This window comes from Capra hircus, chromosome 7 (assembly GCF_001704415.2).
Source record: "Capra hircus breed San Clemente chromosome 7, ASM170441v1, whole genome shotgun sequence".
NCBI lineage: Eukaryota > Metazoa > Chordata > Mammalia > Artiodactyla > Bovidae > Capra > Capra hircus.
This window is the reverse complement of record NC_030814.1, coordinates 72,854,406-72,868,111: the sequence shown is the minus strand read 5'-3', so window position 1 is coordinate 72,868,111 and position 13,706 is coordinate 72,854,406. Positions and strand designations below refer to the sequence as shown.

The window sequence follows — 13,706 nt, the reverse complement described above, 5'->3', positions numbered from 1 at the left end:
TATAATGTAATATTCCATGAGGGGGGGAAATATTTCATAATTGATAGATTTGGAAAGCTATATGCCAATTAGGTATGTCATTCAAAATTATTATCTTTAGATAGAATTATAGACAAATTTTATTTTCTTACATTTTCTGATTTTTCTAGAATGTAAATTACTCAAGTAAATCTAGCAAAATACAAAGGAATAAAAAAAGAGATAAAACTAAAATTCCCTAAAATAAGTTTGGGTAAAACTGCCCTTTAAAGATGAAATTAATAAGTAAGAATTTCTGTCTACACATTTACTTGTTATTACATTTCATCTGTGTAATTTGTCAGCTATATGTTTTGGTTAACTAATCACAACAATAACAACAACAAATGTACAGAGTTTCACTGAAGTTTTAACAGCACAGTTATAGAGTATCAGTAAAGTTTACATAAACTCCAGAGAACACCAACAAAAGAACTTTTAAAAGCTTAATATGATGTTTTAAAAACTGTGTATGATATGTTACTTCATTAATTAGACATGGGGATCAAAACTTTCCTGAAACAAGCAAATTATCAAGGTTTGTAAAAATTAGATTATATTAATTCTCTTTGTTTTTGCTAGTAGCAGGAGGTGAGGTAAGTGACGCAATAATTGCTCTACCAACCCTGTTCCACCAATGGCCTTAGTTATGTTCCCACTGCCTACGGATACCATTCTCCATTAGATGATAGTCACCATAGGCACCACAGTGAAGTCGCTCAGTCATGTCCGACTCTTTGCGACCCCATGGACTGTAGCCCACCAGGCTCCTCCCTCCATGGGATTCTCTGGGCAAGAGTATGGAGTGGGTTGCCATTTCCTCCTCCAGGGGATCTTCCCGACCCAGGGATCAAACCCAGGTCTCCCGCATTGCAGGCAGACGCTTTACCCTCTGCGCCACCGGGGAAGCCATTAAATGATATGGTGACTGAAACTGGCTATTTTCTGTGCACTAACTGAACAGCTACCTCCAGATCCTCAAAAACACCATTCAGCTCTGGAATTAAAACACAGAACTGATGATGCTGAGTTAATGTAAATGAATTTAGCATCATGGGGGTCACGGGTGATCACCGCGTGGGGCAGAAGAAGGAGGTGTTTCAAGATGGAGGGCGGTACTGAATACTATTCAGAGGTCTGAAGATTCAAGCAAAAAATTCCTGAGTGATCCTGGAACTCAAGCGTCTGAGGGTCCTCTGTACCACCAATGACTCTAACGAGGGTGTGGCAAGGGTTCTAGTTCGATCATCAGTCAGATGGCGATTTCTCACTCGCCATCATGCCACCCCCAACATACACTATATCCTCACGTTCCAACTGACCTGATTTAGAATCTGTGGTCCATCACCAAAATCACTCCCTTGTATGCAAAGTCAATCCTTTGTCCCTTTCTCTCTTCATCTGATATACTTGGCGAAGATGAAACCCTGATTAAACCTAAATATCTACCTACTTCACATCTGCCCTAGAGCAACTAAAAATGGATGAAGGAAAATGTATATCCTTTCAACAGTTCTCGTTTCAAATTCATGGTCACAAAGCTCAAACGGGCAATGGGCACTGGTCAGTAACAGTGAAATAGTCTAAAATAACTAGGTTGTTCATTTTCCCAATATTCAAAATGACTACTTCATACTTTTTCCTCTGTTCTCAAAACTCCAAGACCTATCCACTCCCCCAACAAATAACCACATTCAGAAAACAGAAGCAATCAGTTACAGCTTTCTCTTCTACCACCAAAACGACCTACCTGGTCCATTCTCTTTGCTTTTTGCTGTTACAACAAATAGTATGTTCCTACTCTCATCACAGCCCAACGGCCTCACTTGTGCTCTGGCTCTCCTGTCTTCTCACTTTCTTAAGGAACTCATACCCTCCTCGGTGCAGCAGCATCAATTTTTCCCCCGTAGGTGTGGCCCTGGCATGCAAACCTTCTCTAATACCTTCTGCCGCTGGATCCACATCCCTCTACAGTGACTGTTCTATTTTGCTTTCACTTCCTGACCTCATTTTCTGTCCTCAATTTACTCCAGTCAGGATTCGTTTCCCTCTCAATTGTTAGAGATTACAACTGTCCAGGTTATCAGCGAAGTCCACCTAACCAAATCCAACAGTCATGTAGATGTCTGCTCTTCTTTTCTGACCTCTGAGTAGTATTCAGTACCGACCCCCAGCTTGAAACACCTCCTTCTCCTGCCCCACACGGTGATCACCAGGGATCCCCATGACGCTGAATTCTTTTTTAACTGCTATGTAGCGACTGTAAGTTCAGGCTATTGTGGCAGGTGAACCTAAGTTCAAATCTTGCCTACATCACTTTTTAAAATCCAAACTGACAGAGTCAGTTGCTCAGTCATGTCCGACTCTTTATGACCCCGTGGACTGTAGGCTGCCATGCTCCTCTGTCCATGGAATTCTTCAGGGGAGGATATTGGAGTGGGTAGCCATTCCCTTCACCAGGGGATCTTCCCAACTCAGGGACTGAACCTGGGTTTCCAATCTAGGGAAAGATATTTAACCACTGAGACTAGGTTCTCAATCTACAAACTAGGAAAAATATTAGTGCCTAATTCCCAGCTGTGAGGGTTAAATTGGTAACTTCAGTTCTCTCTTTTACCTATTACAGCATGTAAAGTAATTCGCTCTCCAAGAAATGCTCTCTCCCTTCAGTTGCTAGCTGCTCCCTTCCCAATCACTGAGAAAAGCTCCTGCAGCTCTATTTGCCTTTTAAATTTGGGAATTCATAAGGTTCTATACTCCTTCCCTGAGCAACTAAGCTCTTCCATCTCATAACTGAAATTATAATCAAAACCTCAATGATTTCCAAGGCTCAATTTCTGGTGTATCACCCGTGGCCTACCTCACCAACTGCCATGCAAAAATCTCTACCTGCATCTCTCAGCTATCTCATACTCAACAAGCCCAAAAGACAAGGCTCTCTCCTTTTTCATGTGTTCTTCCTCCACCTCAAACTCCCCTTTCTGATGCAGTCTCCAACTCCTTGCTGTCAGTTTCCACAGTTTCAGTATTTCCCCTTTTAACAGTCACTAAACTTACATTTACAGGCTTAGAATATGTACTCCCTTTTAGAACATAAGCCCCACGATGGAAAGTAAAATCTGTCTATATCAAAAATACCTTGCCTAGTATCCCATGCATGTGTGTGTACATGTTCAGGTGCTCAGTCATATCCAGCTCTTTGGACACTATGGACTGCAGGACACCAGGCTTCTCTGTCCATGGGATTTCCCAGGCAAGAATACTGGAGCGGGTCACCATTTCCTCCTCCAGGGAGCTTTCCAACCCAGGAATTGAACCCATGTCTCCTGCTTTCTCCTGCATTGGCAGGCAGATTCTTTACCACTAGGCCCATCACATGAATAATAAATGTGTTTAATAAGTGTTTCTTGAATTGAATTTGAGATATTTTAAAAGCTGGCTCATTTCACTTACTGAACTTACCAGCATTTCATTTGTTTAGATGTCTAATTCATTGTTAACACTTTTATTTCAAAATACTTAAGCCACTCATTTACATTAGTATTATTTCTAACCCACAAAAATATTTTAAAGAAAATTTAAAGGTACTCAAACATACTATTTTTGAGGAATTCTACAATTATCAATTGCCACTGGATTTCAAAAAATAAAGAGGTTCAGAAGCTAGGAAAGGCAAGTGAGGGTAATACTATTTGTTTCCTTACTTTGGAATTTCACAAAATTTTTGAAAAGGATTTCAGTAAAAAGATGATTTTTTAAAATTATGAAATGCATGAATATGGGGTATTCTTTTTTTTTAAAAGAATTTACTCCTACAAGACATTTTTTTCTAACTACCATCATACTTTTTGTATTAATACTTTGTTTTCACTCAAAGATATATAGTGTCTAAAACAATATTTTTGCTAGCTTAGAAAGTCTTATTATGGATAAATGTGGACTTTTCATGAGGCAGCCTAAAATACAGATAAAGGGTTACACATACACACTCTTCACACACATACAAAGGGGTTCATTTTGTGATATTAAGGAGTTGTACACATATGATGTGAACACTTCAATATATTTGAATACTTAAGATCTTTTAGAAAGTCATATTAATTTGGAAACTTAAAAATAAACCAAAAAAAAAAAAAAAAACCACTAAATTGAGGAAAGACATCTCTGTATTGCTCTCATTTAGAAAACATGACACCTTAAAGGATACTACCATTGAGAAATTCATCACAATGAAAAAGGATAGAAAACAAAATTAGGAATCAGAAAACTAGAGCCACAAAGTCTTAGAAATATTTAAATAAGTAAATATGATTCCAAAGAATCAGGCTTTTTTTTTTTGCAAAGTATATGTGCAATTGTCTACCAAATAGGGGCTGTTTTACTTTCTCTAAGCTGCTAGAATATTTCATAAGATTGCTTTCCACATGTTCTTTAATAATACAGAACACATATAACAAAAGCTTGTTTAATGTGTATACTATTGGAATAAAGAAATTATAAATGAGAGGGCTCTATAATACTATAAAAATACCTGGACTTTCACTGGTCTAAAATTATCCAAAGTGTAATAATTAACTAGTTATCAAAGAACTTCTTTTTGAGATAGTAATGTTATATCTTTCTCTAGAAAATTTTAAATCCCTCAAAGGCAACCTAAAATGTTCCTAAAATGATTATGAAAAGCCTATTATCTAACTATAGTCAGATCTTTTTTTTGTTTACACCCTTCACCCAGCAATTATACTCCTGAAGAATAATCGTAAATTCCAAAGATGCTTTATTCATTCATTCATTCATTCATTTGAATATGGAAAAGATCTGTTACAGAGTTAAGTGAAAAAGCAGAATAGAAAATCAAAGAAGACTTGCAAAAGAAAGTGTCTATTGAACAAACACTGAAATAAAAGATGTCTGCATAGCTGTGGTAAATCTGAGTTTTTCTTTCTATATCTCTAAAATTTTCACAATAAACAATTAAAACTTAGGTAATAAAAAAAAAGACCCAAAAAAATATTTTAAAAAGATAAGCAATATTCATCAATCATTTCATGTCAAAAGTAAAAACCACTGACCGAACTCAAAATTTTTCTGAACCCTGAATAAAACCATTCCAAATGACACAAATAAAAGTTAGTATCTTGACACAAACCTGCTCATTAGACAAAGCTCATTTTATAAATTTCTGGTCAGAATCAGTGAGTAAAATACCCAAGACTTTACAGTGTAACTTTTCAGATCGTAAGATCGTATACTGTATAAAAGGGAAAAAAATTCTGACTGATGAAAGAGATTATCTTCTCATACCACATCTAGTATTGCAGAGTAATAACAAACCTTCAATTCTTTTTCCCAAACCAAAAGAAAGCATCACTGTTTTTTTAAAAATCACTCATAACAAAGGTATAAGAAAAAGCAACTGGAAAGTCATACAGCAAAACATAACAAGCCTATGGGTGAAAAGTGAAGTGGGTTCTAGAATTATACATGATTTTAACTGGCTTTTTTCCTATATTTTCCAAAATGTCCATTATAAATATACGTACATCTACTGTAAGAGAGAAAAATGAACTTAAATTATCAACAGAATATGCTGAAACATATTCACTATACAGATATTAGATTAATAAAAATAAAGCATTTGTAAAAATTTAGACCTGCTCATCAAAGCAGCTCAGAAAAATTTGAAGGTCCTCCAAAATCAGTCACTATGAACACTGTCCTTAAGGAAATCAAAATACTTTAAACTTCTAATACAAAGAGCTCATGATTTGAACCACATATGCTTTTCTCTCACTAAAAAACCTGTTATATATACAGCTAAGGATATGTTTTTAATGATATACCCTATTTCTTTGTTCACAACACATCAACATCAATGATGTCATACACCCCTTACAGTAAGGTCTGTCAATAACTACAGCCTCTACTGACTGGGATAACATCAAAACATACAACCTTACTTACTATATAAAGGAATATATTAGTGTCTTTCATTGACTTAAATTGTAAGATTGTTTCAACTTAATCAAATAAAAAGAAAATGCAAAGGAAATTTAGAATCCACATAACTATAGTTTCATGAAGAACAAAAATAATAAAACAATCATCGCATTTTAGAAAAACCCTCAACACCCTGAAACATATACACATATTATAGGATAAGTGTTAAATTATTCAATAAGCAAAATGATACCGGATCCTAGCAATAAGTATAGCATAAGACTCAAATAAAACTGCCTGACTTCAAATCCCAACTTTGTTTACTGTGTGTTAGTCACTCTGTCGTGTCCAGCTCTTTGTGACCCCATGGACTAGAGCCGGCCAGGCTCCTCTATCCATGAAATTTTCCGGGCAAGGATACTGGAGTGGGTTGCCATTTCCTTCTCCAGGGGATCTTCCCGACCCAGGGATTGAACCCAGGTCTCCTGCATTGCAGGTGGATACTTTACAGACTAAGCTACTAGGGAAGCCTTGTTTATTAGTTAGGAGTAATCTAGGAAAATAAATTAATTATACATGTTTCCATTTCTCCATCTATCTATAAAACACAGATAAAAATAAGAATTTATACCTGGAAGACGTTTTAAATATTACAAGAGGCAAGCCCATATCTACATAGAGTAAGCACTAAAAAAAGGCTTCTCCCCCTTTCCTCAGTCTAAATAGAATTTGTCATACATTTTGCATGAAAACCTCTAATTTTTAAAATTAGTATTAAAAGTCTTAAGTTCACTGGAGATCATAATTAACCTTCTACAATGTGAGCACAATCCAACCGAACAGTTAGATAAAAGTCTAGAAAGCTTTCTTGTCAAGATGATTTTATCTCAGCTGTTTCAAAATAAAGTAGAAAAAAAGAACGAAACACAAGGATTCTTTCTTAAAAGATGTACAAAAAGAATTTAGAATTGCTGTATTAACAAAATATGATTGTTCTCAACAGCAAATTTACTGAGGAAAATGAATGATTAACAGTAAAATTCAAATATTTTAGTGTTTTAGAATATTCAAAGTTAAAGTGTTGATGCCATTCAGAATTACCAGATCTGTTACGTATAAATTGCTATTCTCTATAAACGACGAAATTTCAACTGTCTATGACTAGTCTGAAATTAGTTATACTCTAATCTAATACAGCCATTCAACTATCTTTGGGAATACTGTATTCTCTTCTCTCATAAAGAAATTAATACAAATGACAGAAGGTAACCAAAAAATCAACAGTGTGGAAGGCTTTTTAATAAATTTCATTTTGGCAAATGATCACATATAAATTAGCAAACATTGAAATCATAATGATTTCATTTATTTGTTCTGTACATATCTGGTTAACAGGCACTAATTTTGTTGATGGAAACAAGAGAACTCTATTGTTATATACAGATTAGAAATGTAAACACTTAGCATTTCCCACAACTACTGACTTCACAAATTACTTTGAATGTTATTTCAAATAACATTTTGAGTGCCAGAGATTAGGTAAGCAAAGAGCTCTACTGCCCCCTAATGAAATAAACCAAAGGGAAAAAAGCCAGAAAACTTGTTTCGAGCTATGTGTGGAACAGGAAAATAATCTTACTTTGCTAAATCCAGTAGACAAGCACTATGAAAATTAACTGAAAACGACTAGAATATCTATCAACATACTATAAGAAAAGCTAGGATCATCCAGTTTCCATGATAAAATTAGTAGCAAAACAGGAAAGCCTTGAGACAGAAATGTTCTAAGAGAAAGGAGGTCAGTACAACAATGTTATCTAAAGTGATAGCAATTAAAACGTCACTGCAGGCTACGCTTTTCATGTGTATGTTGGTAGGGAAGAAGAGAGAGATTCTTAGAAACCACACTTTACACTGAATTACAGTAAGTTTTCAGTTTAGCAGCTTAAAAGTGAATACTATCAAAATACTCTTATAATTTGCACTAACTCTAATCATGTCAGAATTATTTTAATAATGTGTACTTTCAAAATAACTACACTATAAAGCATACATATGAAAGAATTTTACCTGTTTCCTATTTTTTTAAAAAAATGACAATTTCTTAAGCACGACAACTTTGTCCTTCATGATACTCTGCATCATACACTAACCAACGATAACTTTCAATCTTCCTTTTAATAAAAGTTCTCCCTTCCTTTAACCAATCTGGTTTTTAAAACACATTCCATACTCGTGTTCCTTTCACCTAATATTCTAACCTGTCTAGAATTTCCGAATTCTCACTTCAGAAGAGAGCAAATGTTTGGGGGAAGAGGAGTGTGTGTCCTTAATAATCGGAGTTATATAAAAATTAACATCAAGGAATCAGACATAACAAGAGTACAAAGAACAGAATGCGAGATCATAAAAACACGGAGAGAAAGTAAAGCCTCCCAGCATCAGTTCATGGAGGGCACAGCGGTGTGGTAGTTCACTGTCCCTTTAGAGATGGGGCACACATCACGTGGAGAGGGCATGTGTCCATCCAGGTTGATCATACCCGTACATTCCATTACACGTCTACTGTTTACAAGGTAAGGAATGGGGGCCAAATCCATAAAAATGCCACAGGAGAGACAGGCAATACAGACTAAGAGGTTCACTTAAATCTGCATACAAAAAGAAAATATCTTGTACGTCTGTGTGCTACAGCTCTCTTCTCAAGCACCTGTTAATGAAAATGGTTCTCCAGCTGTACAAGTGCATGTGTGTGAGTAAGTCACTTCAGTCGTGTTCGACTCTTTGTGACCCTATGGACTGTAGCCCACCAGGCTCCATGGGATTCTCCAGGCAAGAATATTGGAGTGGGTTGCCATCCCCTCCTCCAGTGGATCTTCCCGACCCAGGGATGAAACCAGCATCTCTTAGGTCTCCTGCACTGGCAGGAGGGTTCTTTACAACTTAGCCTAAGGGTAATTAAATGTCTGTTCAAAATTTTAAAACAGCAACAAACAGAAAAATACAAATGTCCTCAAGCCTATGTCTCAAATGAGTTGGATCTCACATATGTATAAATTTCCTGAATAATATGAATTAAAAACTTGACTCTTTTACTTGAAGCATTACTCATTCATGCCTACTGCCTAAAAACATAACTGACACAGACACATTTTGAAGACATAATAAAGAAGCTGGGAGGACTCAAGCATCCCAAAGTCCACCATTGCCAAAGTGATGACCTTTAAAAGATATCCAATAGAGGGGCCAGAAACAGTGCCCTTCCACCTATAAATTCCACACAGCCACTCAGACTTCACATACAAGAGTCATGAGAGATAAAGTGAAGGTACACTGGAGAACATGTACATGTGTGTGTGAATGTATAGGTGTGTATTTTCCCTCATGGAGCAGTCCCAGTCCATACTAGTGAGCTCCAGATTATTATCCTAAACGTAAAGGAACGTCTTCCTTAGTTCACAGGGGGAAAAAAGAATAAAAGACTTTCCAGGCTATCCTTTACCTCCCTAAGCCCACTAAGCACACATATGAAAAACACGTCCAAGAAATAAAAGGGAGAAAGATTGAAAGAAAAGAGGAAAGGTTAATTTCCTTAAGAAATAAAGTTGGTAACAGCTTTGGTTTAAAACGAAGAGATTTACTTATTCATTAGCCCAAAAAAACTTTTAGTGATGATGACGAAGATGGCAGCGGCCAGCATTTATAGAACATGATGTACTTCACGAACAATGAGCATTTGATCTTCCTTAGACCCCTGTAAGGCAGATAGTACTATTCCTGTTTTATAGATGAAGAAGCTAAAATTCATAAGGATTAAGTACCTTGCCCAAGGTTAGACAGCTACTAAATTGCAGAGCATATTTAATATACCAGTCAATTCAACACTTAATTGTTACATTTATGTTATTTTCTGGTGAAAATGTGTGAAATGAAATGACTCTTTGGAAACACTGTAATAAATTAAATTTTATGTATGTATGTGCATGTGTGTGTTAAGCTCCAACTCAAATGCCTCAAAATTCTGTAGACATGTAACTGGGAATAGGCACTTATGCCAGTTCTTATGAAAGACAGAAACACTCAATCCATAATAGTGGGTTGGCCAAAAGGTTCATTTGGGAAAATCCAAACGAAGTTTCAATAAACAGTGAAAGTGCTAACAAATAAGTAATAATATACACACCCTTCAAAGCCCATTATTTCAGTAAATAATATTTCTTTCATTATTCTCCGATCACATACAGTCATAATAATCTCTTCTTCTTCAGATCTTCCTAACTCATTCTCACCTCTATTTCACTTGTCTTAAAATAAACATTTTCATTTATTTGAGGGAAAAAAGGTCACTTCCTCTTCTTGCTATTAAGGATACTCAATTACAGTAAAAAATATATGTATGTAAAAAATAGCTCTGGTTGACACGTGAAATATACATTTCTTTAAATGCTATAATAATAAAAACTATTCCATAGCAACTCTTTAATCTCTGATAACATGTTCAAGTTTTCTGAAATTAATACTAAGGAAGAAATTACCATGCAGTATAAAACTAATCCAAAATTCGATTTTGTAAGAGCTGAGATTTAAACATACCCACAAACATACTATACATACACAAACACAATTCAGGTCACCTTCATATTCCAGGCATTGGTTGGACAACAATATTCCCTCTGCCATATGTATGCAGGTTAAAACACAAAACACCCAGAAATATTCACAAATACCTAAAACATTAAAATTGTAATTTTATTATGACTACCACCAATTTTTTCCCATTGCAGAATTCAAAAGAATATGTTATAACATGTTCTTACAGGAACACCACCTTGTAAGCGAATCTGGTTTCTCAAATAAAAAAAGTGAAGTATAAATCTGACATCAAAACTTGCACAAATAAAGATCCGTCATTTTGTTAATCCTTGTCTAATTTTAATTAAATTATTTTTTAATTTTCAATCCAGAGAGCAAAGACCCTGCCAACAATAAAGTACAAGATGTAGGAAACAAAATACACCATTTCAATGAGATACTCTCTCTCACCTTGGAATCTTCATTGCTCACTCCCAGCTGTAACACAGCTTGAGGAGATTTTAGTTTTGCTTCGGCAGAGTGAGCCATCTGAAGGTTAAGCTGCCATCCGACCGTCTCGAGCTACAAAAGACAAGTGTAGATTGGAATCAGATGGTACAGAAGGAAGAAAACACTCCACTTTAAGCAAATCTCCGGTCAGCGGGAATGAACACGGATAGCCTGGACTTTGTGGAAAGTCAGTTCCTGGGCTCCTTCAACCTGCACACTCTGAACATTCTCCCTTTGGGCTCATTAGATTGGCCTCATGCCATGCCTGTCAAATTCAAGCCTAAAACTGGTCTTTAAATACATTCTGTTCTAAAAATAAAAGTTCTGAGACTAGGCAATGAAATACACTAAAGGAGTCAATGGTTTTTAAACAGTAAATCACTATTTTAAAACAGTATATTTTAAAGCCAATGGTTTTTAAATAGTTATAAATTGTAACTAGTAAATAGCATATATATGTGATAACTACTCTAAATGACCTCCCATTATCTTTCAAAACTCTTTGCACTAAGTAGAACAAGGTAAAACTTTTTTTTTTTTAATTTAGTGGGAAACTGAAGTGCCCAGATGGTAAGAGGTTCACACATTTAGACACAGTTAGTGAGACTGGAAGAGAGCCAGACAAAGAATTGATATCTACTTACTAGTGAGCAGGTGTTATCATGCTTTCCAAAGTATTCTAACCTACTATGGTTCCCAGTTATGACAGAAACTAATTAGAATACTTCCTTTGAATTTATTAATTAACACAACAGCAAAATTTAATCAGGAAGGCAAAGACAGAAAAGAGACTAAAGCAGTTTAAGTTTCAAAATATTAAGCAACATCAGAGCAGCTTTATTGAACATGACAGATTACTGATTTTTCCAACCTCAAAACTGTAAGTATAAAGTTTTAAATCTAATTTCCAGTAAATCCAAAGTATCAATATTTAGGGTAGTTTTGTGACATGCAATTCTCATATACCTCTGACAGCTCAACTCTAGTAATTGATTTACTGAAACTACCTCAGCTACACTGGTAAAAATGGCAGACTCAAAACAATTTTTACTTAACTGGAATACTAATTGCTAACTTGAAAGACTGTTCAACAGCTAGAATCACAGCAATGACTCAAAGCCAAATTGGAAAGAGAGCAATGAAAGTATTATCTATTCAAGAGAGGATGTGATGAGAAAATAAAGATACAGTTCTGTTCTTTCTGGCACTGAACCTTTAAGAGGTTATGGGTAAAAAGAGCGAAGATGTTGCAGAGACATAATCCATAATACCACAAGTAAAAAAATCAATTAAACGGTACACATGGAGCAAGGATCCGTAATGTACTGATTTTTAATACTAATTGTAGTAAAACAGTCTCTAACACTAGCTCACCACTATTTTCAACAGTCCACAGGGTCCATAAAGACTCAGATATGGCCTAGCAGACGGAACAATTATTTTCAACAGTTACAGGCAACATATTCTCCAACATAACAGGAGAAAACATGTCACAACTACTCTCATATATCCAAGCATTCTGATACACAGTCTTAATTGAAAAACATCCTGTAGGTATTCATATGAACCTATAAGACACTGCTTTGATCTCATTTAACTAATCCTATACTCGTCCTTTAAGCACTTAAGATAAACAACAAAGATAAATATTAAGTAAATAAATTAAAATATGGTCCCACTATGGTCAGGTCTTTGCACGAATGAATGTATACTTAGTCACTGCATAGAGGTGGAATGGGGCAATTAAGATCACTGAACTTAAAGCGTATGCTTTAGTTCATACTTAAGCCACTACTCACTACCTAGGTGGCCCTAATAATTAAGTCACAATTTTTCAAGATCTCAATTTCCTCATAGGAAGTGGAAATAAATCTATCTGAATTATCTGCTTTTTTCCTGAGTTATTGGCAATACTAAATAAGAAAATGCATATTCAAATTGTTTTGGAAACTCCAAAGCATTATAAATATAAGGCATTTTGATTACCTAATTTTTCCTATGGTATTTTTTAATACTATCTTTTAAATAGAGTAGGCACTCTATGCTGAATTGAATTGAAGCAAATAAAAAATACAAGCAAAGGTAATTTTAAAAGTATCATAACATGGAAGAGGGAGAGGGTGGGATGATTTGGGAGAATGGCATTGAAACATGTATAATATCATATATGAAACAAATCGCCAGTCCAGGTTCAATGCATGATACAGGATGCTTGGAGCTGATGCACTGGGATGACCCAGAGGGATGGTATGGGGAGGGAGGTGGGAGGGGGGTTCAGGATGGAGAACACGTGTACACCCATGGTGGATTCATGTTGATGTATGGCAAAACCAATACAATATTGTAAAGTAATTAGCCTCTAATTAAAATAAATAAATTTATATTTAAAAATAATAATTTAAAAAAACAGAAGCAAAAAAAAAATTCATTTGGTTTTTTGTTACTAGTATTTACCCCTGTGCATGTCTTGCATCTGTTGATCATTAAATGCTATTTTTCCAAAAAAATAAATAAATAAAAGCATCATGACTAAAAACATTGCTGACTGACTTTCTTAAATTTTAGAGCCTTTTCTATTGTTGTGTGATTTAAAAGCATTCATCCCATGCCCACAAGAAACAGTAAATTAAAAAGTTAAAAAAATATATATGTAGTTGTTGTTGTTC

The 13,706-nt window shown here is 35.3% G+C and overlaps 1 protein-coding gene across 3 annotated transcripts in view; it reads right to left on the bottom strand.

The window, feature by feature from the left end:
* Window positions 1–13,706, bottom strand: part of COMMD10 (COMM domain containing 10) — a 178,623-nt gene that overhangs the window by 137,966 nt on the left and 26,951 nt on the right. For all 3 annotated transcript variants that reach the window (XM_018050659.1, XM_018050661.1, XM_018050660.1), the window contains exon 5: window positions 11,002–11,112. In XM_018050659.1, coding sequence (XP_017906148.1) covers window positions 11,002–11,112 — 111 coding nt within the window. The remainder of the gene's footprint in view (window positions 1–11,001; window positions 11,113–13,706) is intronic.